This window comes from Micrasema longulum, unplaced genomic scaffold (assembly GCF_059751315.1).
Source record: "Micrasema longulum isolate JH-2025_06_02 unplaced genomic scaffold, ASM5975131v1 h1tg000368l, whole genome shotgun sequence".
NCBI lineage: Eukaryota > Metazoa > Arthropoda > Insecta > Trichoptera > Brachycentridae > Micrasema > Micrasema longulum.
In genome coordinates this window covers 74140-96774 of record NW_028277569.1, presented here as the reverse complement: position 1 = coordinate 96774, position 22635 = coordinate 74140, and the positions used below count along the sequence as shown (strand labels likewise).

The 22635-nt window shown below is 30.1% G+C and overlaps 1 protein-coding gene across 1 annotated transcript in view; it reads right to left on the bottom strand.

The window, feature by feature from the left end:
• The window catches only part of LOC148282172 (adenylate cyclase type 2-like), a gene marked incomplete at its 3' end in the record, with an annotated part of 85541 nt that overhangs the window by 53222 nt on the left and 9684 nt on the right, over positions 1–22635 (bottom strand). Inside the window, exon 3 of the mRNA XM_088225529.1 lies at positions 29–244. Coding sequence (XP_088081655.1) covers positions 29–244 — 216 coding nt within the window. The remainder of the gene's footprint in view (positions 1–28; positions 245–22635) is intronic.

Below are 22635 nucleotides of genomic sequence, written 5' to 3'. Positions count from 1 at the left end.
TTTTATTAATTAGTTTGAATGAACTTACTTGAGCTATTTGGTCGAATCTCCCGAACAGTTCGTTGAGCGTCTTGACCAGGTCTGAGGCGCTCAGTTGCTCAGATAGAGGGGTAAAGTTGACGATGTCTGCATACAGAATGCTGACGTTGTTGTGCCTTTGGACGTACATCTCGTGAAAGCGGGTCTGCTTGGAAGACATCTCTTGGCATGCATCCGCCATCTTCAGCATTATGCTTCTCTTAACCTTTAATAAAAAAATTTAAAAAAAATTTAAAATTATCAAAAGAAAAAGTATGTAAGTACTTACATTTTATTTATTATTAAAAAAAAAATTTACATTCTTTTGAATATTCATGTTTTTTTTTATCTATACGCCCTATGGTCATTTTTAAGGACATTCGAGTATGTTTACATAGAAAATTATTATGAAAGAAAGTAAAAAAACACAATGGTATGTAGTTAATTTGGTGGGAGTGTAAGCAGGAAAGAGGTGTTTGTAATTTAATTTGATTCAGTGATCTTATGAAAGAAGAAAACTCGTTATCAAAGAAATCAAGACTTGTATGTTTGTTGGCAGACCTGAGAATTCTGGGCATAGGAAAATGAAAACCATAGTTAGTTCTATGGTTATCGGTATGAAAAAGTAAGTTTCGCCTGAGGTTTCTAGTTGGGATATTAAATTTTATTGAGCTTAGTAGTTTCAGCGCGTCAAAGAGTAGGTTAAGAATTAAAAATAGTAATATGTAATGTAATGTAATATGTCCAAATGTTTAAAGGCAGGCTGGATTTCCTCTCAAAGGAGTTATTTAAATCTAAATTTGTTGTACGAGAGGGGGAAAACTTGTAAATGGTGAATGTGTGTTTAAAGAGGCCACTTAAACCAGTCAATGACAGGTCATAAGCCCTGTAAATGCCTAGACTTCCATATTCCCTTCTCAAAATTTTTGTCTCTCTCTGTTGCAACAAATTTAGAAACAAACAAAAAATCACGCAAAATAGAATTAAATTTGCATAAGATTACAGACTTCTGTGCCGTGATTATAATGTAAAGTCAAAGACGTCTTTCCTTCAGCCTGGAGGTATAGTAGAAGATGAATTGTCCCGAAGGATTACGAAGATACACTACCGACCCCCCGCCTTTAATTTTGGGTAGGTACATCGATATGTAACAAGGGTAAGCATACGTAGCGGTACACATATCTCCGCACTAAAGTGACAAATTACTCTGTGTATACAAACTTCACTTCCTCAGTATTCATATGACTTTTCGTGCACGCAAGCCGTTTATTCCGACTTTTATTTTATCATTAATATTATAAATATTTGCCTTCCCATGATTAGAACAAATATTTTAATTTTAACGGCCATTTCCAACGAGTTGTAAACAACTCACTATTAGAGAACATGAATCAATTTGGGGTAGAGCAGTGTTCGAACTTCGGGCCCCTGATACGTGATCGCAACCCTAATCAACGTGTCCGTTTTTACAGTTTTACCGTTACAGGTATATAAATACTCGTATATACCTGTAACATATTAGTATTTTTTTTCATTATTTTGTTCATTGCACTAAAGTTTTTGAGTGCCTTCCGGTTTTGTGTGGAAAATCAATCTGGTGAATAAATATGAATAACTTATTCGATGGTGTAAATAAACCTCGTTTTGTACTTATCATTATCTATTCTGAAAGTCTGAATACAAACTCCGGACACTCTAAAAGAATTTCGTTTTTTATCCGAGCAAAACCCTTAGCTATGTCAATTTCTTTTTAAATACGGTTCACTCTCTTAACATTCGGCGGTGTAATTCACAACTTTTATTTGGCCTCTTGGCCTGTTGTGGGGCAAAAAACATAAGTAGCTATTGAAATTTGTAATTGAATAGGAAACCTTGTGTTTCCTGAATTATTTTGAGATGTACTTATTCGTTGTATACCAGAAACGTGCGGTGAAGTTTTCGATTAGGGAAGTAGTCACTCGGTACTAGGTACATTTATAGGTAAAATTTGTGCCTACTGCCAACACAGAAATTCAAATAAGTGCTTTTAAATAAACTAAAAATGTGCACTTACGTAGTTCCATAATCCAGAATCAGACAAAGCGCGGTGTATTTCATACCAGTTCGCTCATAACTGCGCAGTCGAAAGGTTGTGTGTAGGGTTGTCGTAATTTTTGGAAGTTATTAATGAATAAACATTGAACCCATCTTAGATCAGTACTAATGAAACAACAAACTTATAACAAAATACTTTCTGCAGTTATTTTAAGGATTAGTTTTTGTTAAATAAAAAGAAAATAGATACTGATTCTATGAGGTCAAATTTTTAAGGATGCATTGGTTCCATCCATTATATGGATGGACCGGGCATGTTGTATACATATTGCACATTAAAATAAACAGAATTTTCAAATACTTAAAATATAAAAAATGGGAAGGTTTCATAAATATTTGCTATTCGTATTCTTAAAAAAACTCAAATTGATTAAAAACGTATGAAAGTTTATTTGTTTGAGCTTAATACATTGAGACACCTCATTTCTTATTTTGTTAGGAGAATTTTCTTAAAACATCCTTTAAAGAATTATCATAAGATATTTTACGATCTATTTTCGACATCAAAAAGATCGACATTAGGTGTGTATATTTAACATTTCAACGGTTGCGATTCAATTTATATGCAAATAAAGGAATTTTTCCATTCATTATGTTGATGGGAAAGATGATTTACATATTGAAAAATTAAAGAGTCAGTGTTAAAGATCGTGTCTTATTCTGTTACTGTTTTTTTTTCAATATTTTATTTAGATGTTTTATAAATATTTTTAGTATATCTTACTGTTTCTAAAGAAAGGCTGGATATAAAACGCCTTCCATACATAAATATTAAGAATGTGGGGCATTCCATGAAAATTGGAAAATAATATATTGTATTTTGTACTTCTACCACTATTACCATCACACTGTTTCTCAGTAGAGGTAGGAAATGAGGTTTGACCGCCACATACGTCTATCCTGGCATACATTTCTAGCTTCTTCCTCATTAATACATATTGTCATACATGCTCTTCGGTTCTGTCTGCTTTTGACATGACCAGACTTAAGATTTTGGTTTATCTGATGATGCCACGTCTTCCTTAGTCGTCCTCGCTTTAGGTTACCATTCATTCTCGCCATATATATATATATATATTATATATATATGTATATATATATACGATGTATATGTATGCTTGTTGTAAATGTATGTATGTTTTGCCATTCTTTAGTCATTCATTTGTTTTATATGACCAAACCATCTCAGTGACCCTTTTTAAATCTTATTAATTATACATGTCTTAGATTTGCACTCTTGTTGATTTTATCACTCGTAATTGTACATTGATTTAAGACTATTCGCCTAAGAAATAGCATTTTGACCGCGTTTACTCTGGTTTCATCATTCCTCTTCTAGTCTTTTTGTAATTTAAAAAATCTATAAATATTTTTAAAATTCCCACAGAAACACCTTCTTCCTTAATTCAAACAATATTTTCAGTAAGTAGCAGTAGCGAGCGGAATTTTTTTTTATGGGTAATCTGCAAAAAAAATCATTGATTTGTTCCTATATATATATAAATAATATGTAAATGACTATTTTTCTATGGTACTGTGAACATCATATCTCTGTTTCAGCTGTTGACAACATATTTTTTTTTCCAATAATCTATCAAATCAACTCAAACAGCAATTATTATTATCTTCGCGATATATGTAGCTAAGCTATTAATATTCTACACTATTTTGATACAACATTTGTACAAAATATTTTTAAAATACTACAATGGCATTCAGTAGGTATTATTTTCATTATAGTTTAAATTACAACACGGAGCACTGTGCCGATTCCTCCTACTAATAAATAATACCAAAAACGGCCACGTTGAGCGCCATTTGTCCTAAGTCAACTATGTAATATTAAAGTAAAATAGGCCCTAGGAAATCATGTTCAAAATACTATTTTTCAAACAGACAATCTTCAAATAATATCTGCTGTATGCATGCCTACTTAAGAAGGAAATAACACTAACTGGGTTTTGAGAATTTAAATACAGTATACATACTGGTGTAAAGAAATAAGTCGATGTAATCTGCTAGATTCTTCGGTCACAGGAAACGAACTGGGCGCTGAGCGCTGTTATTTTTTTTTTGTAGGAATATAGATACGAGTGTAAACGGTGGCGGTTATTTAAAATAATAAGTTCTTATTTTCTCATAAATGTAATTACTATAAAATACTATTATCCATAGTAAAATAAAATGGCTAGCTGCGCATAATCGCTTACGTAGACAATTCGCCCCTAGTAAGTAGGTATATAGAATATATACCTACGTATGCGTATTTTGTATATCAACGTATTAAATATCTTGGTACCTTCGTCGGCCTTGATATGATTTGTTGGATACGCCGGATACTGCTCCTAAAGTTGAGTCCAGCTCTTAGCGAATCAATGAAATTTGCCCTAAATTTATATATCTGACTCGAGTTTTGTTTTGGGGATGTAACGTTTACAGCTTCCCCACTACACGCACTCACGTTTCATCAATTTTTAATAATTATTATTATAATGTATCAATTATGAAGAGCTTCACAACACTGATTCTATGCAATATTGAATTTTATTTGACTGAAGTAAGAAGTAGAACTTTTCAGTAAAACTGATATTTTTTACTTTACATCCCTTTTGGTAGAGATAATTGCAAGTACTTGCCTAATTAAACAACATTATTAGCACTTTACTATTAAGAAAACCTTCTTATGTACCCAATATCAAAAATAAATACTATAACTATGCTAATGTACAAAAAAACTGCCTAATGTGTGTATTTGATGATAAAAGTATATCTACAGACGTAGCATACCTACTAAAAGTAAGAATATTACTAATTTTTTCAACATCCCTACTAATAATAGTCACTGCACGCGCTTGCTGAATTCAGAGAGTATTCTAGATCGATATATATAAAATAAAAATAATAATAATTATTATTATTATAATGGTTTATTATCAAAAATTACAAATTCTTTATCTACTACATACATACTTATGTAATAGATTTCTCTGGATTATGTCTAGACTGCCTAACTAGGTACAGCCTGTTTTTAAGCAAACATTTTTATGCAAAAATAAACAATAACATGACTACCTACTAGTTAATTCATTATAAAGTTATACAATATATCTACCATTTATTATTTTAGAATGTTTTTTTAGAAAGTTTTCCGAATTTTATCTACCTTAATCCAGTAACCATTTTATTACAAATTTATTTAATTGAATTCGGGTTATAGTTTCGTAATGTTCGGGTAACATATTGAATATGTTGGGGCCCAGAAACCTGAAATTTCTTTGCCCGAATTCAGAGTTTAAGGTAGACCCCATGATTCATCCTTTAGTTTGTCTTCTGGTAGTGTGGGAGTGTTCCTTTTGGGATTTGGTAGATCAATTTGCTTTCACAAACATAATTATTCTAGAGACCTTTATCTAATATATCGAATTCCTCGAACCACTTTACGCATATATATATTTTAAATATATGTAGAAAGTTGTTATAATTTATATGTTGTATACGTAGTGTCATAGGGTCAATAAACATTATTTGTAATGTAATGTAATGTATTTATTTTAGATAGTTGTACAAATAAAATTTAAATACTTAGTTATACTTTAACAAATAAAAAATATCTTCAAAAACATTAAAATTATTTCAAAAACAAAACATTTTTATAAAATCCATACACATTACAATGACATTCTATGTACCTGTATAAATGTTTGTTTTCAACAAAAATCATCCTAATCCCACGAAACGATTCGATAGACCCAGAATCCCTAATCTATTTTCGCAACTCATTAAACATCTAAAGTCCTTAATGATACATATTGTTTTGGATTGCCCGAATTCTTGTTTTGGGGAGTCTGAAACCTTCGACTCCCTTCATTGGATAGCGATAAATTCCGTTATTACGCTGAACATTACAAAACATATATTTGGGCAATAATTTGTAGGTACTATCCACTAACACGCTTTTTTGTTAACACATACCTACATACTTAACGAATGTATATAAAAAATATTAACGTCAAATGATAATAAAAAACGTAGTTAATTTTCCCTTCGCTGAAAATTTTTTACTTTGTCCCTACATTTCTAAATATTTGTTTTCATATTAAGTATTTTTGTGTTTTCTCATTAAAATCCCTTTTTGTATTTTTTTTAAATCCGCCCTTTTTTTAAACGCTATTTAATTCTTTTAAATGTTAGAAGTACATTTTTTGTCAATTACAATAAAAAAAAACCGTTATCCTGTATCATTTTAGTTCTTCCGTCAATGGTAAGTGTTTTATTTTATTTTATTTTATTTTATTTTATTTTATTTTATTTTATTTTATTTTATTTTATTTATTTTATTTTATTTTATATTATTTTATTATTATTATTTATTTTTTTTAATTTTTTTTTTTTTTTTTATTTTATTTTATTTTATTTATTTTATTTTTTTTTTTTTTTTTTTTATTTTATTTTATTTTATTTTATTTTATTTAATCTTATTTTATTTATTTTATTTTATATTATTTTATTTTATTTTATTTTATTTTATTTTATTTTATTTTATTTTATTTTATTTTATTTTATTTTATTTTATTTTATTTTATTTTATTTTATTTTATTTTATTTTATTTTATTTTATTTTATTTTATTTTATTTTATTTTATTTTATTTTATTTTATTTTATTTTATTTTATTTTATTTTATTTTATTTTATTTTATTTTATTTTATTTTATTTTATTTTATTTTATTTTATTTTATTTTATTTTATTTTATTTTATTTTATTTTATTTTATTTTATTTTATTTATTTTATATTTTTTTATTTTATTTTATTTTATTTTATTTTATTTGGGAAATCAACAGTTCTATATACATATTTATAGTAAACAAACAGATTTAATGTATAAACTCAGAACTAATAACAAATTTCCACAAAATATGCAAAGTTAGCAAAGAAACATATTAAATAAATACATATAAGTCTCGTAAATATTGTTTAAGAATCAAAGATTTTTTTAATTTTTTTAAACAGTAAGTTTGTTTGTGTGTTCATGTCTTGAAAGTTTGAGTGTACCCATTTACAAGATATATGTCGGTAAATGTATCCGCATCAACCGTGCAATAAACCTGTTGATGATCAAAATAAAAAATAGCACTTTACCTTACAAATTTAAAATTTCATATATTCATGTGATGTACAAAATGACGGGATGAGAAAGCACAACGTGTTTTTATTTATTCATACGTAGCCGTCAACGAAAACATTAACCCTTAAATCTCTCTCAAGGGTATAAAATGTAGAATTTATTAACAACAGACAAACTGTATGGGTGAGCCTACACTAACCTACATTTCAACATATTTCATAGAAACATTTTAATTAAATAGAGTGTTCTTTGTTTCGCGCTTTTAAAAGTAAATCGTTATTACAGGTACGCGACAAAACCTACTACTAGAATGTCGAGAGATTTTTACAAGAACGTGACTCAGATGTAACGATTCATATTACATGTTGTTTTCACAAATCTGGGTAATATGCAAATATTTTAAACATTCGGAGTTTTTTTTATGATTCTAATTATTTAGTTATTTTATTTTATTTTGAATCTAGAAGTCACAAAATTTTGTATTAAAAATATCTAAATGGGGACAAAATAAATTAAATTTGGAGCAGCTACGATAAATAAATGAGTTTTGAACCAAATTTTTTTTGGGCTTAAATTTATTTTTAAAATGAACTTGTGTTGACTTTACGGGACAATTAATTGAAATACGCTCCAAGATATATGGACTATCAATAATATTGTTTAAAATTTTGAAGAGGAAAGACAGATCAGAAATGCTTCTATGTTTAGTAAGGGAAATATAACTATAAAAGGAAGAAGAGTCTTCATACGAGTCAAAATATGTAAGAAATTTACAATCCAGAAGTTTAAGGAATCTATTCTGTATTCTATCTAGTTGTGATATATAAATTGTATATCGAGGATTCCAAACAACACATGCAAACTCAAGATGGCTGCGAACGTATGCATTATATAAGATTTTGAGGGATGCGGTTTATCCTACTTTAACTAAATCTGTATAACTATTACATTATTCTCCTGTGTCTATTCTTTAAAGGCATTTCAAGGGTAATCTTCTCAACAGAAACTCTCCTTTTTCCTATTTTATCCTAATCTTTTCTTACCCTTTTTCCCCCCTAACGCGTTGGAAACGAATAATTGGACTCATTCACTATAATACACTGTAATTTTTTTATAAGTTTACTGTTATTTTTCCAAATAAATAAATAAAATAAAACGTCCAATTCTTCTTCTTTTTTATCCAATAATAATTAATAAAATATAAAAGCATAAAGTATATACTAACCTTTTCAATAAAATAAAAATAAATGCGGAATTGAAAACACTCGGACATCGTGACATATTTAAACTTCCTTTGTTTTGAAGTAATGCTACATACTATATATCCTGCCGAAATAACAAAATTGATATTTTTCATGATACTCTCCAAACTTTTGCGAATAATCTCTTAGGAATAAATCTTAGTTAATAAGTACACGCGTCAAACTTATTTTTCATTGAATTTCATACTGAACAAGATATTTGGGAATACATTTTTTTTTTGAAACAACCAATGATATTCTTTCTATTTTATGTAATTCTATAATTGAAGATATACATGTATGTGAAATTGTATCGACGAATAACTTCAAATTGTATGTATTTTTGTTGCTTACCAAAAAATTATTGAATGAATTATTAAATATTATTTGACAAAATAGCTTTGGCTTTAAAGGTGTAAAAAATTATAATAATCTTATAATAATCTTCCCAATGAACTAAAAACTGTTAAAGCCCATTAACAAACGTGTTAACACTTTTACATAAGATGTCATTGTTAAGCATGATTATTAATTTATTTTATAATAATGTTATGATTTTACGCTTCAGATGGTAGGTAATCACTCATAGTGTATATTTTATTTTTGTTTTGTTTTATTTACGATTTGAAGAATTTGCTTTAGATAATTTATGAAAACATTTAATATTTTTGAATAACTCTTTTCGATTAAGAAGTAACTGTAAGTTATGTACCTATCCGTTTTTTTTTAATGTAATAATCTTCCCAATGAACTAAAAACTATTAAAAATATAATATCAATAAATAAATTTAAAGTAAATCTGAAGAATTTTTTTAGGAACACGTGTAAAAACTACATTAATTTTTAATTAGTATGAATTTATTATTGTTATATGATTTTTCTTTATACCCTATGTTTTTTTTTCTCGTGTATTCGTGTTTAAAATTATATATACTTTTATAAATAAACAACTACAACAGTGTAAGTCACTCTCCAAGCCCAAGAGTTAGTCTCTTTTTTCGGAGAGTTACAGTGATAACATTTACTAGATGTGTAAAAGTAGATATGTATAGAATTTTTAAAAAAACATGTACCTTTCATGAAATTTATTGATAAAACAAAAAAAAATGGAAAACAATAAAATAGAAATAATACATATCTATATGGTTTTAAACATAACCCAGAAAATGGAATCGCAAATTAATATCAAAGGGAAAAAAATGCGTTAAGTATGTTAAAATATTAGGAAAAAAATTATACAATGTTACAAACATAATCCAATTTTTTATCAGCTTGGCAGCCGGTGTTCATTAAAAAAAAGATACTGAGTATTTTCTAAAATATAAAATATTTCAAGTACACAAAAATTTTTATGACAATTCCTTTGGTACATGTAGAAAACACATAATTGTCCACGGGAATTAATTCAGGTGTAAATGGGTCAAGCAAAATGTATCAACACTTAAATATCCTGTATTCATCATCATCATCATCATCATCTCCTTATCCGCACCAAACGGTGCAAAGGACACTGCTTTGGAATTACAATTACAGCGTAAATAGGTCGTATTTGTTACATGGCAGGTGAGTTGATCAGCCTTACGCTTCAGGTGCCAGTCCAGGAACAATGAAATATTGCAGTGAAAAGACACATTAAAAACCAATATTTAACATCCGCCCTGTCAAGAAACGACTTTAGAACCTCAAACATGGTAGACGAACGCGCCAACACTACGAGGCGAACTTTTCTCTGCTCGATTTCCTAAGTCAGGATTTTTACCTGAGAGCAGCCATCGGGTCGAAAGCACAAGTCCAGGGTTCTGTTTCTATTTCACATACAGAACTGTATTTTGTATTAGCCTGGATACAGAGAAATACATAAAAAATACAAAATATTGTTTTTGTCTACTGTTTATTCAAGTCTATATAGGTTTAATAAAATGCATTGAAACTGGAACCACCTGAATAAGTTTAGATGGAATTTTTGCCATTTTGAATAATACATTCATATTGATAATCATATTTTCCGTGTACTGAGACACACCGAAGTAGTCACAAGTTACAATAATTGAATCCAACCTGAAACTTAAATTGATTTTCCTACAAGACAAACATAATATGTCAACAAGGATTCGCAAAGGAAACTGAAGGATCCATACTTAATAATGGAATAATTTTACATAATATTTACTACAAAATGTGTTGATTCAAATGCAGATTGACTGTTTATCCTCAGCCTAAAATTAATTAACAATTTTACGATGGTTGAATTCACAATGGGTTTATAATAAAACTGTTACATTAATCATCAAAACTAAACTTTATAATAATTTGTTACGTTTTGCCTCGAGGTTATATCGGTTATCGCGTTTGCCTACCGTGCAAAAGGCCTTACGATCGATTTCATGGATTCAATATTAGAGTAATAACCTAATAGAGTTGCCTATACGGAGAAAAACCATTCTATGATTATTGACCACGAAGTTAGCTACAGCAATAAAACGGGCCGTAAGTACTTGGGTTGAGAATAACAAGCGCAAACCGAAATCATCCAGTTCACGTTTGTTGTTAAACTAAAAATCAAACTAAAACCAAACCAATTTTTTTAAACGCTTTTGTTTTATGTATTAGAGAATTCAATTCAATTCATTTATTTGAAATAATACATACATTAAAAACTCTAGAAAATAAAATATTTTAGGACTCTGTTTTTATTACATTAAAACATACCAATTATATTTTCTGTAATAATTTGAACAAATGAATAGATAATTAGTAATAGAGTAATAGAGAATTTTTAATTGAGTTTTTTTTAACTTTATTTGTTAAATTAATATTTTCTTCCTACTTTATGTATATTTACGTTATTATTACAATATTCTGTAGCTTAAGAACAAGCAATTTTGTTTCTAATAAAGCTGCTATAGCTTCCTTGCGATTTTACTTGTCAGTTCGACCACATAAGCGAATATCGCACCCAACTGTACTAGCTGAATATCAGACATAGAATTAACATTCATTCACGATATTTTAAATAAGAGCACTTCACCTGTTTGTCTGAGAGAGCTCTTATAACCCCTATCACAACATATGCTAACTCTTCGTTGTAGTAACGAGAGAACCATTTCAATACCTATTCACCACTCTAATCGCCTTGCCTCCTCTTTCTCAGTAGTGGCTGCTCGGTTATGGAATAATCTACCCACTAATGTCCGAGACGTCACTTCTTCATTTATATTCAAATCAGGTATGAAATTTCACTACCTGAATATTTCAGTTTTTTCTTTCTCCTTCTTCTTTTCTTTCCTCCGTAATCCCTCCTCTTTTCATAGAATAGTGTAGATATTTAGTCAATTTTTATTTTTTTAAAAGTGTATAGTTATTCAATATTTTGTTTTATAGTGAAAATGTTATAACATACCGACAATATGTTCATATACAACAGATTTTCTCAAAAAACGCTTTGAGCCAGTCGAAAAAAATTGCCTTATGGTAAAGTGCCCGCCCTTAGGCATATGTATGTAAACTGTATATTTATGTATATAAAGTGTTTAAACAAAAAAAATAAATTGACTACCCACTTTATTTTGAATAACTTTAAATCAGTTCATTTTTTATACTTGCTTAATAAAGCAAATTGTACCTTCTATTTATTTGCCATTTAACGCATTTCGGCAATTGAAACTGAAACAAAACCCAGCCATCTAAACTGATTTATAACATAATATTTTTTTCGGTAGATAAATATTTTTATTCATAAATATTCCACATATTTCAATATTGGAGTCGTTTCCAACCAGTAAGCACTTAACTATGATAGAAAATGGAAGCAAATTGTAGTACAGCGGGGCTCGAACAGCGAAGCTTTAATCAGTACGTCCGTAACACAACCTCGGAACCACAACCTGGTTCACTTTATCTTAATTCCTATATCAATTGTTTCCTTTTGTTAAAATTATCTTCCTAAATTCATTAAAATTATTTACACCACTGAAATTCGGGATACATATTTTATTAGTTCGTTAGTATTTTATCAAATTCAGCACATTATACATTAACATACATCTCTTGTACATTTTGTCGGTTCAAAGGTTCAAGAGGTTAAAATAATTATAACTTTTATAATGCCTACATACTAAGAACATACCAGTCTTGTTTTCTACACTGGTTAATATTTTGTAATATCTTTTCCTAGAAATTTCAGAAGAAAATTAATAAAATACACTGGATAGATACATATGGAGGTATAAAATACAAAATTGAATTGTTCTGAAATTTTAAATTATTTTTCTTACAAATCTTTAAAAGAAAGTAAAAATTTCAACGGAGGACTGTGAAGTAAGGAACACGTTTTATGATGTCATCATTTCTCATTTACTCATTTTTATTATTAATGTTACATAGTAATGACGTCGATAGTTAGTACCCTATGAGATACCAGATACTTTTAAGTAAACAAAATGTAATTTTCATCACAAATGAATGTTTTTTTCTTTAATAGTATTTGGGGTAAATTAAGATGGATTAACTATTTTTTAACGTCATGTCTAATATGGCTGTGAACCTAATGATGTTGTAAATTTGTATACTATAGCTTATAGTTTACAGGAATTAGCTGGAGACTTTAGGAGAACCTTGCCTTAGTAACCCAATAGTTTTATCCTTGGATTATGTACGGAGTTTCGTAGTTGAAATATTAGTCCACATATTGGGTTCTCAGAATAATTCACCAGTTAAATTCAACAGAAGCGTCAAAGGAAAATACGTCGTGATACCTAATGATGTTTCAAAAATAATTTATTTCACTAAAAAAAATCAGTTTCAATTTCGCAATTCAAACAAAATAAATTGGAAAGTAATTATTTTAAAATGATTAATATTTTTGTTTAGATACTTTTTATTCTTATTTATTAATACGTGTAATATGAAAATAAATATATATACATATTATATTTGTGTAAACCTAGGAGTTATTTACATTTTATGTTTGCACCACAACAGGCCAGGAGGAACAATTACAGTGGTGAATTACATCACAGAACACCCAGGCTTGAGAAAAATCACATTAATTTTTTTGTGTTCTCTCCGGGAATCGAACCCGGAACCTTCCGTGTGTGAGTCAAGCATCTTGACCACTACACCACGGAGGCTGCCTTATAAACTTGTCAACTTATTCCGAGATATAAGCAATTATTAAATTTATATCTTATAATTATACGATAAAAAAAATGCATGACACCATAAAGAACCGTCAAAATATCTGTGGTTCGGATCCATAATGGCCAATATCGTAAATCGAAATATTACAGAAGAGTAATTATTTAGCCATTTTGTGGCCTTAAAATCAATTGTTTGACATTTTTGATAACAAATATCAATATAAAAAATATTACAACACATAAATGTGTGTATAAAACGGAGACAGTATAAATAAAATAATACTTTTGAACATCGAATTAACAATAAAACAAGTCGAATAAAATATTCGATCGAAATTCAATTGATAACTGACAATTTAACAATTCAATCTAAATTACCCCGTCAACATCAGATGATCAGGTGATTGATATGACACCCAATTAACTTTCTAAATTACACGTTCAGGTGCAAGATGGCGTATAATACATATAGGCATGAAAAAAAAACTTCCCCATCTGTATAGGGTGAATGTAAATTCAACCTATGTATGTATATAGTTAAAGGCTAATTTCATACCGGTCGCGGCCATACAAATTTACACGACACGATAAGCTTGCATGAATTTGTTTTTTAATTTATTGAAAGAATGTGGTTTTGAGCTTATTTTACTCAATGATATTTGTATTAATTACCATTTTTTGATGAAAAAGAAATCTACTAAACACACACACCACATTTCACACTATATTTCACATGCCACACTCCGCTCACCACGCTCCAAACAAATAAAACGACAATTTTTTTTTTCCACCGACCGGTTTCAAAGGTAAACAAGCTAAAAAAGATTTACCTAACTAATGTATTCTTTCCTATTTTATTGAATGCTGCCAATGAACAAATAAATCAAGTCTTTTTTTCATGAAAGAATGGTAATGTGATATGGATACGTTCGAAACACGACAGGAGTGGACTAAAGGTAATTATGTTTATTTGGATATTTATTTAGTTTTTTTGATAACAATTCCTAATTGTCTAATTCCAATATTTTATTTCCAAGATGAAGTACTTTTAATCCATCAACTTTATTGAAATAATGATTATTTTCCATCAGATGGTTTGCAAATTCAATTTTTTTATTATTATTTTGGAACCTTAAATGTTTTTTTACTGTAATATTAGAGTTTCTTTTTTTTCCAATGTAAATTAAATTGCAATAATTACAATTTAATTGGTACATGCCAGATTTATTATATTTATGGACTTTGTTTTTGTGCTTTTTTTAACAATGCTCCAAAATTATTAGTAGCGTAGAAGGCATGTTTACTGTTTGATGGTAAGGAATAAGATAATTGTTTGGAAAAATTGTCATTTATAAAAAGAATCCGCTTCCATTGTTGAGGTGGGTTTGCTTTATTTATTGTGGGAGTAGAATATAAATATTTATTTATAAGTTTGTATTTTTGTTTTTGATTTAATGTTTCAATTAAGTTTGCTTTATATAAATTTTTATTAGCAATCTGTTTTTAAATAATTATCATCTAGTGGAACGTTCATTGTATTATTGAATGAAATGCGGAATGTTTCAATTGCGGAAATTAGTGGTTAAAAACAAAATTGTTTTATTTATTATAATGAATAACCACAAAGTTAGTGCCTCAAAAATAACATTTATATGAACCAATAACTACACAAACATATATAATATCATCTGTATTCTCATTACATCGTGTTGTCTTTATGTATCGTCTTTTTAGAGTGATCTCGTAGAGGTTCGATTCGTTTTGAACTTTCGGCTACCGTTGCAGGAGATATTCTATCACATATATTAGCATAGTCCTGAAGGTGGCTCCAACAACAAAATCTACTCTACACAGAATCACCCAAAAAAGACTATTCATAAATATTGAAAACTGTGACCACAAAAATCTATGCACCAGTTCTTAAAAAAGGTCGTAATTTTAAATGAAATCACGTATAGCAGTCACTTTATTATTTTTTTGGAAACTGTGCAAATTTAGTATTGCACTGCAATATTTCATAGTCCCTAGACTGGTGCCTAAATCGTAAATCTCCTTTGCCTCCGTATACATTACAAGTAATAGCTGATACACTGAGATGCGGTATGCTAATGCAGTGCTTTGTGCACAATTGTAGTTCAGGTGAGGCAATTATGATGACGATGATCTTTAAAAAGAATTTGATCAATTTAACACTTCATTAACAGCTTTCGTGAAGGGCAAATCGAAAAATTCCAAACCCACTGTAATTTAGTTTTCGTCCAATTTAGATTATATTCAGTTTATCTTAGATAGTCGCTTTTCCTTTGTCACAAAGTTCAAACTATCTAGCTTTAATGGACATTTAGTGACATGTACGAAAAAACTTTCGTATTAACTTCTCGACGCTTCAATTAATTATAAAGTTCGATTTATTTTTTAATAAAAATGGCTACCGTTCGACAACGCGACGCGCGACGCTGCGTACATTGTAAAGATTTAAGTTAAATTCCAAAATGCTTATTTTGGACACTTTTAAATTTGCCGATTACAATTCTAACTGTGATGTTTATTTATTGTAAAATCGGATAAAATTATAGCAACTAAACGTGTACATACATACTGAGACTAGAAATAACTATTAACTACTTAATTATTGTCACTTGACAACTCAATATGGCGGATAAAATGCCTATGTTTTTTTTAATTCCATGTGGAACTCTTGGCATGAATGAGTACGATTTAATATAATTACGAGATTTACATAACTCGATGATAAACATAAATTTAAAAAATCTGGTCTGCAAGATATTATTGTCCCTCGACTGGCTCGTAAAGAGTAAGGCTAATCGTCTTGCCTCTATGTTTATTACAAATTATTGTAAATGCGCAGTGATTGAAGTACCATTGCAATGTCCTTTGCGTCAACAATGTTTGCAGATGCTTGATTGATTGATTTCCAAATGCTTGCAGACTGGCTGGATTTCCTCCCTAGGGATTTATTCATATTTAAACTTACTTCAACAGAGAGGGAAAACATTTATTTTTAAGAAAGGAATATGGAAGTCTAGGCATTTACAGGGCTTATGACCTGTCATTATCTGGTTTCAGTGGCCACTTTGCACACTTTGTAACATTCACATTAGGTGTCAATACACACCAATGACCAAAAGATATACATATTTGGTATAACTTTGACAAACTTCAAGGAGTAATTATTCTTTGTTTTTTTTTAATAATGATTGAGTTTTAAGTGTTCTAATTTATTTGTATACATATACTTTATTTTAAAACATTTTTATATTCTAAAATATATTATATTATATCTTTTAATCTACTTTTTTTTCTTTTACACGAAAGGTGTCTTTACACAAAAATATTTCTCAAAATTACAAATTTAAAATTATGTTTTATGCTACTAATAATGAGCAAAAAAATTTTTTTTATGGACAGTATTTTATAGACCTTTATTACTTTAAAAATGAAAAAAAATGAGATATTATTGTTAAAAACTGGAATGAAATGCAAACTTTTATTAATCTGTAGATTTAGTAAAATTCTTTAGTTTTATAAAAAATATACGCTTGTCTGCAGCCCCGAAGTTTCCAATAGAAGTAATCGGAAATCTAAATCCCAAATCCCATATGACGACAAAACAAACTTTTAGGACATATCGTTGGGCATAAATAAATTATGTATTTTAAGATTATACCCAAAGAAACTCTCTTTCCCATTACGAAAAACATTTTCTCCCTTAAAAATAGTGAGATTTATTCATATTATTTCCCACTGGGTTAACTCTTGGCACACTTTTGGTAAAAATATAGTCGCCATATTAAATTCCTTTAAAACTCCGTTGGCGACTGTAATAAATTATAAACATAATCGCGACATTTTGTTTATAATGTTTCACCAGGGTCTGGACGTAAACTAGGGTAAGGAAATATTATCATATTTTAATAACGATGTACAATTTATACATCACAACTAGATAGTATACAAAATAGATTCCTTAAACTTCTGGATCGTAAATCTCTTACATATTTTGACTCGTATGAGGACTCTTCTTCCTTTCATAGTTAAACTTCCCTTACTAAACGTAGAAGCATTTCTGATCTGTCTTTCCTCTTCAAAATTTTAAAAAAATTTATCGATAGTCCATATCTCTTGGAGCGTATTTCAACCAATTGTCCCGTAAAGTCAACACGACAAGTTCATTTTTTTATAATTCATTGCCCTAAAAAAATATGTTCAAAACTCGTTTACTTTTCGTAGCTGCTCCAAATTTAATTTACTTAGTTCCCATTTAGATATTTTTAATACAAAATTTTGTGACTTAAAAAAAAACTTTTTGAATCACTAAAATGAACTATTTGTCAGTGTAATAAGTTTATGTTCCTTTAAATATGTTTATTTTATTATGATATCAAAATTTTGAATTGGTCAACTATATTACGAAAATCCCTCTCCTCCACTCCTCTACTCTATTTCCTCATCCCTTAACCTTCTTCCGAGGTCTTTTTTTTTCTTCTCATGTCTTATATAATATGTTATTTTTCTCTTTACTTTTTAACATGTTCTCTCGTTATATTTGTGAAAAACTTTAACTGGATGTATGTACTATTTTTTATGTTTTGTATTCTTTCATTATAACTGTTGTTTTACCTTAATAAATAAAAATTAAAATAAATAACAGGTTTAAAAATTCTATTAGTGACTGTAACACTACTTTTACGAGTATGCAATGGTATCTAAGTAAAATTCGTCTCGACAACTCCTCCATTTGAATATTTCTGTACCTCAGAGGCAGACGGATGCAAATCCAAATGTCAAATGTGCAACCAAAGCCTAGAGAATCGACATTCTCTAGGTGATTTCTTATCATTTATAGCATTAATTTGTATGGTTACATACAAATGAATGCTATAAATTATATACACTGGTTCATTCATTATCAGACTTTTTTTTAATCAATGGACATGACCATAAACTGGATACGAAAATTGATATGTCATTTGATCAAATTCTGGATTTGCATCCGTCTGCCTCTGAGGTACAAATTTATATTGTGGCTTCTTGTCGGTAGTATCTACCTATTTACTTATTGAAAAAGTTTTGTTTTTGTTTAATTTATTTACATTTAGTTTTAAATTTAAAAATAACTAAATTAATAATAACTAACGAAACGATGGTGTTCTCCGACGGATGGAAAAAGATAAAGAGGTACTGAAGACTATAAAGAAAAGAAAACTTGAGTACTTTGGGCATGTGATGAGAGGCGAAAAACATAAAATTTTACAAGTCATTCTACAGGGAAAGATTGAAGGGAGACGCAGTGCAGGTAGAAGGCGCATCTCTTGGCTTAAAAACTTGCGCGACTGGTTCCATTGCAGCACTCAGTCCTTGTTCAGAGCAGCTGCCAATAAAGTAAGAATCGCAATGATGATTTCCAACCCCCATCGGGGAGAGGAACCATAAAAAGAAGAAGAATAAAAACTAAATATAATCGACAGTAAAAATACTATATCATTAACGTCACCTCCTTACTTTACGACCACGTAATGGTGCTTACGTAATATAAACAGTATAACAGTTCAGGTACTTGAATTATTCTAGTGTAAAATCAAAATCATCATCATTCCATGTCCGCTCCCTAGTCGGAGCATATGGTGTCCACAAAGAGCTTCCAGGCATCTCCGTCGGCTGCCAGCTCCTGTGCGTTCTCTCAAGTCAAGTTGGCGTCCCGTAGTTCTGACATAAACTGCGGACGACCATTCAGCAGCGGACGTCCAGGACATCGAGAACCTGATGCCTTGTAAAAGAGGCAAGCGTGGTTAAGGCTCTTAGGAGGCATCCGCAGTATATGCCCATTCGTATATTTCATTTTGTATGTATTTTTATTCTGTCTCCAGGCAGATTATGAATACTGTACTCTGTGTGAAATAGAACCAGAACTCTGTACAAGGGTTGTCGATGTCTTTCGAATAGCTCCCTTCTTTTAAATGTTCTCTGTTGTAATATTTTTATCTTGATAACTCCCCAGGAAGTTGAATCCTGTCATGTTTGCAAAATTTGGACACACTCAAAATATTTTTCATCGTTAATACGTTGAAATTAAAGTAAGAATGCAGTGCCCTTTTCACCTTCAGGTGCCGATAGGAGAATGATGATGATGACCAAAAGTAATCTGGAATACAAAGAGTCAAAAACAGCTTTCACTCTACTAAAAAACTGCTTTTCCCCGAGGAACCATAAAATGCTAGATAATTATTCGAGTCAGGTTCACAAGTTAAGCACGGATCATCTTTAACCTCCGGTTTTCAAACTAATCTAAGAAGGTTTTATGAGATAATTTGGAGCCCAGATTTTATTTTCTGTCTTAGAAAAGTTATTATATGTCGGGGCGTAAACTTTTTTAAAAATCAGGTTCAATTTACTCAATGAGAATACTACTGTCAAATACTCATTTAAATTTCAGAAATATGATTAAACATTGTTTAATTTGATGCTAACACTGAATAGTTAAAGTTTCAATATCTTATAATCTTGACAAATAAATCCTTTGTCTCAGGTAGCAAAATTAGCAGTTCTCAATGGAGTCCTGGTACCGACTCTTATGTATGTGAACGAAGTATGGAATTGGAAAACAAGGATGAAAGTATGGTGAATGCTGTTGAAACGAGATCTCTCAGACAATCGTGCGGTTAAACAATGCATGATATGTGCGAAAATGTCCAGATTTGTACATAATGTAAGGCTGAGATAAGCATTATCGACAAAATCAAGAAAGGAGTTCTGCGTTGGTTCGGACACGTTGAACGAATGAACAGCGAAAGAACAGATTTTAAGCCTTTGGGTTTTACGATGCGAATGTTGATGGAAACAGAAAACGCACAAGACCGAGATGACATGGCCGAATTTAACAAATACTTGAGGATGGACACGTCTAAAATCTGAATAATCGGCGGGCATGCATGAGTAGATGTACGAATGTAGTAAAAACGAGATCTATGTGCAAAGACAGAGTAATATGGCGTTACATACTATCTTCCTACCATTACGGGGAAACGGCGTAATATTTTGTTTGTTTGTTAAAATCTTAAATGAAAATTAAAGTTTTGGACGAAGGGTTCAAACCAGAAGTTTAGCCTATGTGGTTTTATTAGTTTTGACGTGTTTATGATTAATTGCGTGGTTCTTAAAACCATTTAGGCTAAAGGATTGCGCCAATAAATGCTTGCGGTTTAAATATTTTTGCTATAACAAGTGTAAGATGTGTTTTGAAGCTGCCCGGTTGAGTTTCGATAAAAATAGGCCCCCCGATATTTAAAAATATAATATATTCGTAAATACCGATTAGGTCATTAGGACAGAACACGCTACCGTATTCCTTCCTTGTGCCTCGGGCGTAGAATCGGACTATACGTAGGTATCTAATTGTTTAAACATACGGAAATTCATACCTACAAAGAGGGAAAGCATTTAAAAATTATCAACAATATTTTGAGTTTGTCCAAATTTTTGTAGACAAGGACTGAATTCAACTCCCTGTCGAGCTGTTAACATAATGCGTAAAAGTAGCCACTTAAACCAGCCAATGACGGGTCATAAGCCTTGTAGATGCCTAGACTTATATTATACCTTCTTTAAAATGTTCTTCATCTCTGTTGTAATATGTTAATTAAAAAAATATCTTAATGAATTTTTTTTTTTGCAAAAGTTAACCCCTATAATACAAATATATGTATCGGCATCAAAATTATTTCCCTACCCGCACCTAGAAATGCATAGGGTACTAAATTCGTACTACGATTGCACCGGATACGGTGATATAAATATGTTTTATTTCATAGAAGAAAGGGTGATCAATTTTACAAAATATCTTTATTTAATATTTTATGTCAACTTTCCCCGGAATCGAATCCGGGACCTCAAGCCTGGTAAGCAAACACGCCAACCACTAGACTGCGACTACGGAATCGTTCCAATACTCAAGGCACTCTCTTCATACCCATCCACAATTCCTCTTTCTTCTCCAACTCATATAGTGTCTATGCGGGTCGACTGTGGAATCATCTCCCATCCACCATCAAAGATGTTACTACATTATCTCTGTTTAAATCACGTCTGAAGAAACATCTCCTTTCTCTTCCTTAATCTCTCCTACTTTCCTCTTTCTTTTTTTCCTTTTTCCCATTGAGTAATAGTTTTGATTTAAGGTAATTTATAAACAAATACGTTTATTTCTATTTTTATATATCTTTAGCTTTTTGATCTTTATTTTCTATTGAATATATTCTCTTAGATAAATTATAAAAATAAAACTTTTATTTTATTTGTTGGTTGGAAGAAATTGCCATTTGGCAATAAGCCCGCCAACGTACAAATAACATTATGTACAAAAAGTTAAATAAATAAATACGGAACAGACTTATCTCCACACGATTTTCCTTATAGCAATAAGAGTGGCCGTCGAGCCGAAAACTCTTGTCCAGGGTTTTGGTCTGGTCTATTCCTCACCCAGGTTTACTCAACTGCATAATTACATAAAGTACATACGAAAATATCGTATTTTATCTGAATATATTCGTCAGTGTTTATTTTGCATGTTCTCTACCAGGGCACCGATTACAATGGAAAGTTAACATTTAGCATCAATTTTATCCACAAAGTAAAATTAAGTTTTCTGTATGAAAAGCAGAATATGCACACATTTTTTCTTTTAAACATGTTCAATTATGGTTTACCGACGAAGATACTTTAAATCAGTGATCGCCACACGGTAGCTCGTGAGCTATCGATAGCTTGCCGAGGCTTTTTCGGTGGCTCGCATAGGATATTAAATTTGCTTAGTAAATGTTATCATTGAACTCCGAAAATAAATAAAAAATGTGCTAAATTCCAACGAAATGCTTAAAAGGTTGCTGTCAACGTTTCCACGTGAAGGTTGTTAAGAGTAAATATAGGAACAGACTCACAGATTTACATTTTGATAATTGCATTCGGATGGGAGTGACAAGGTAGTCACCGAGAATTTTTTTT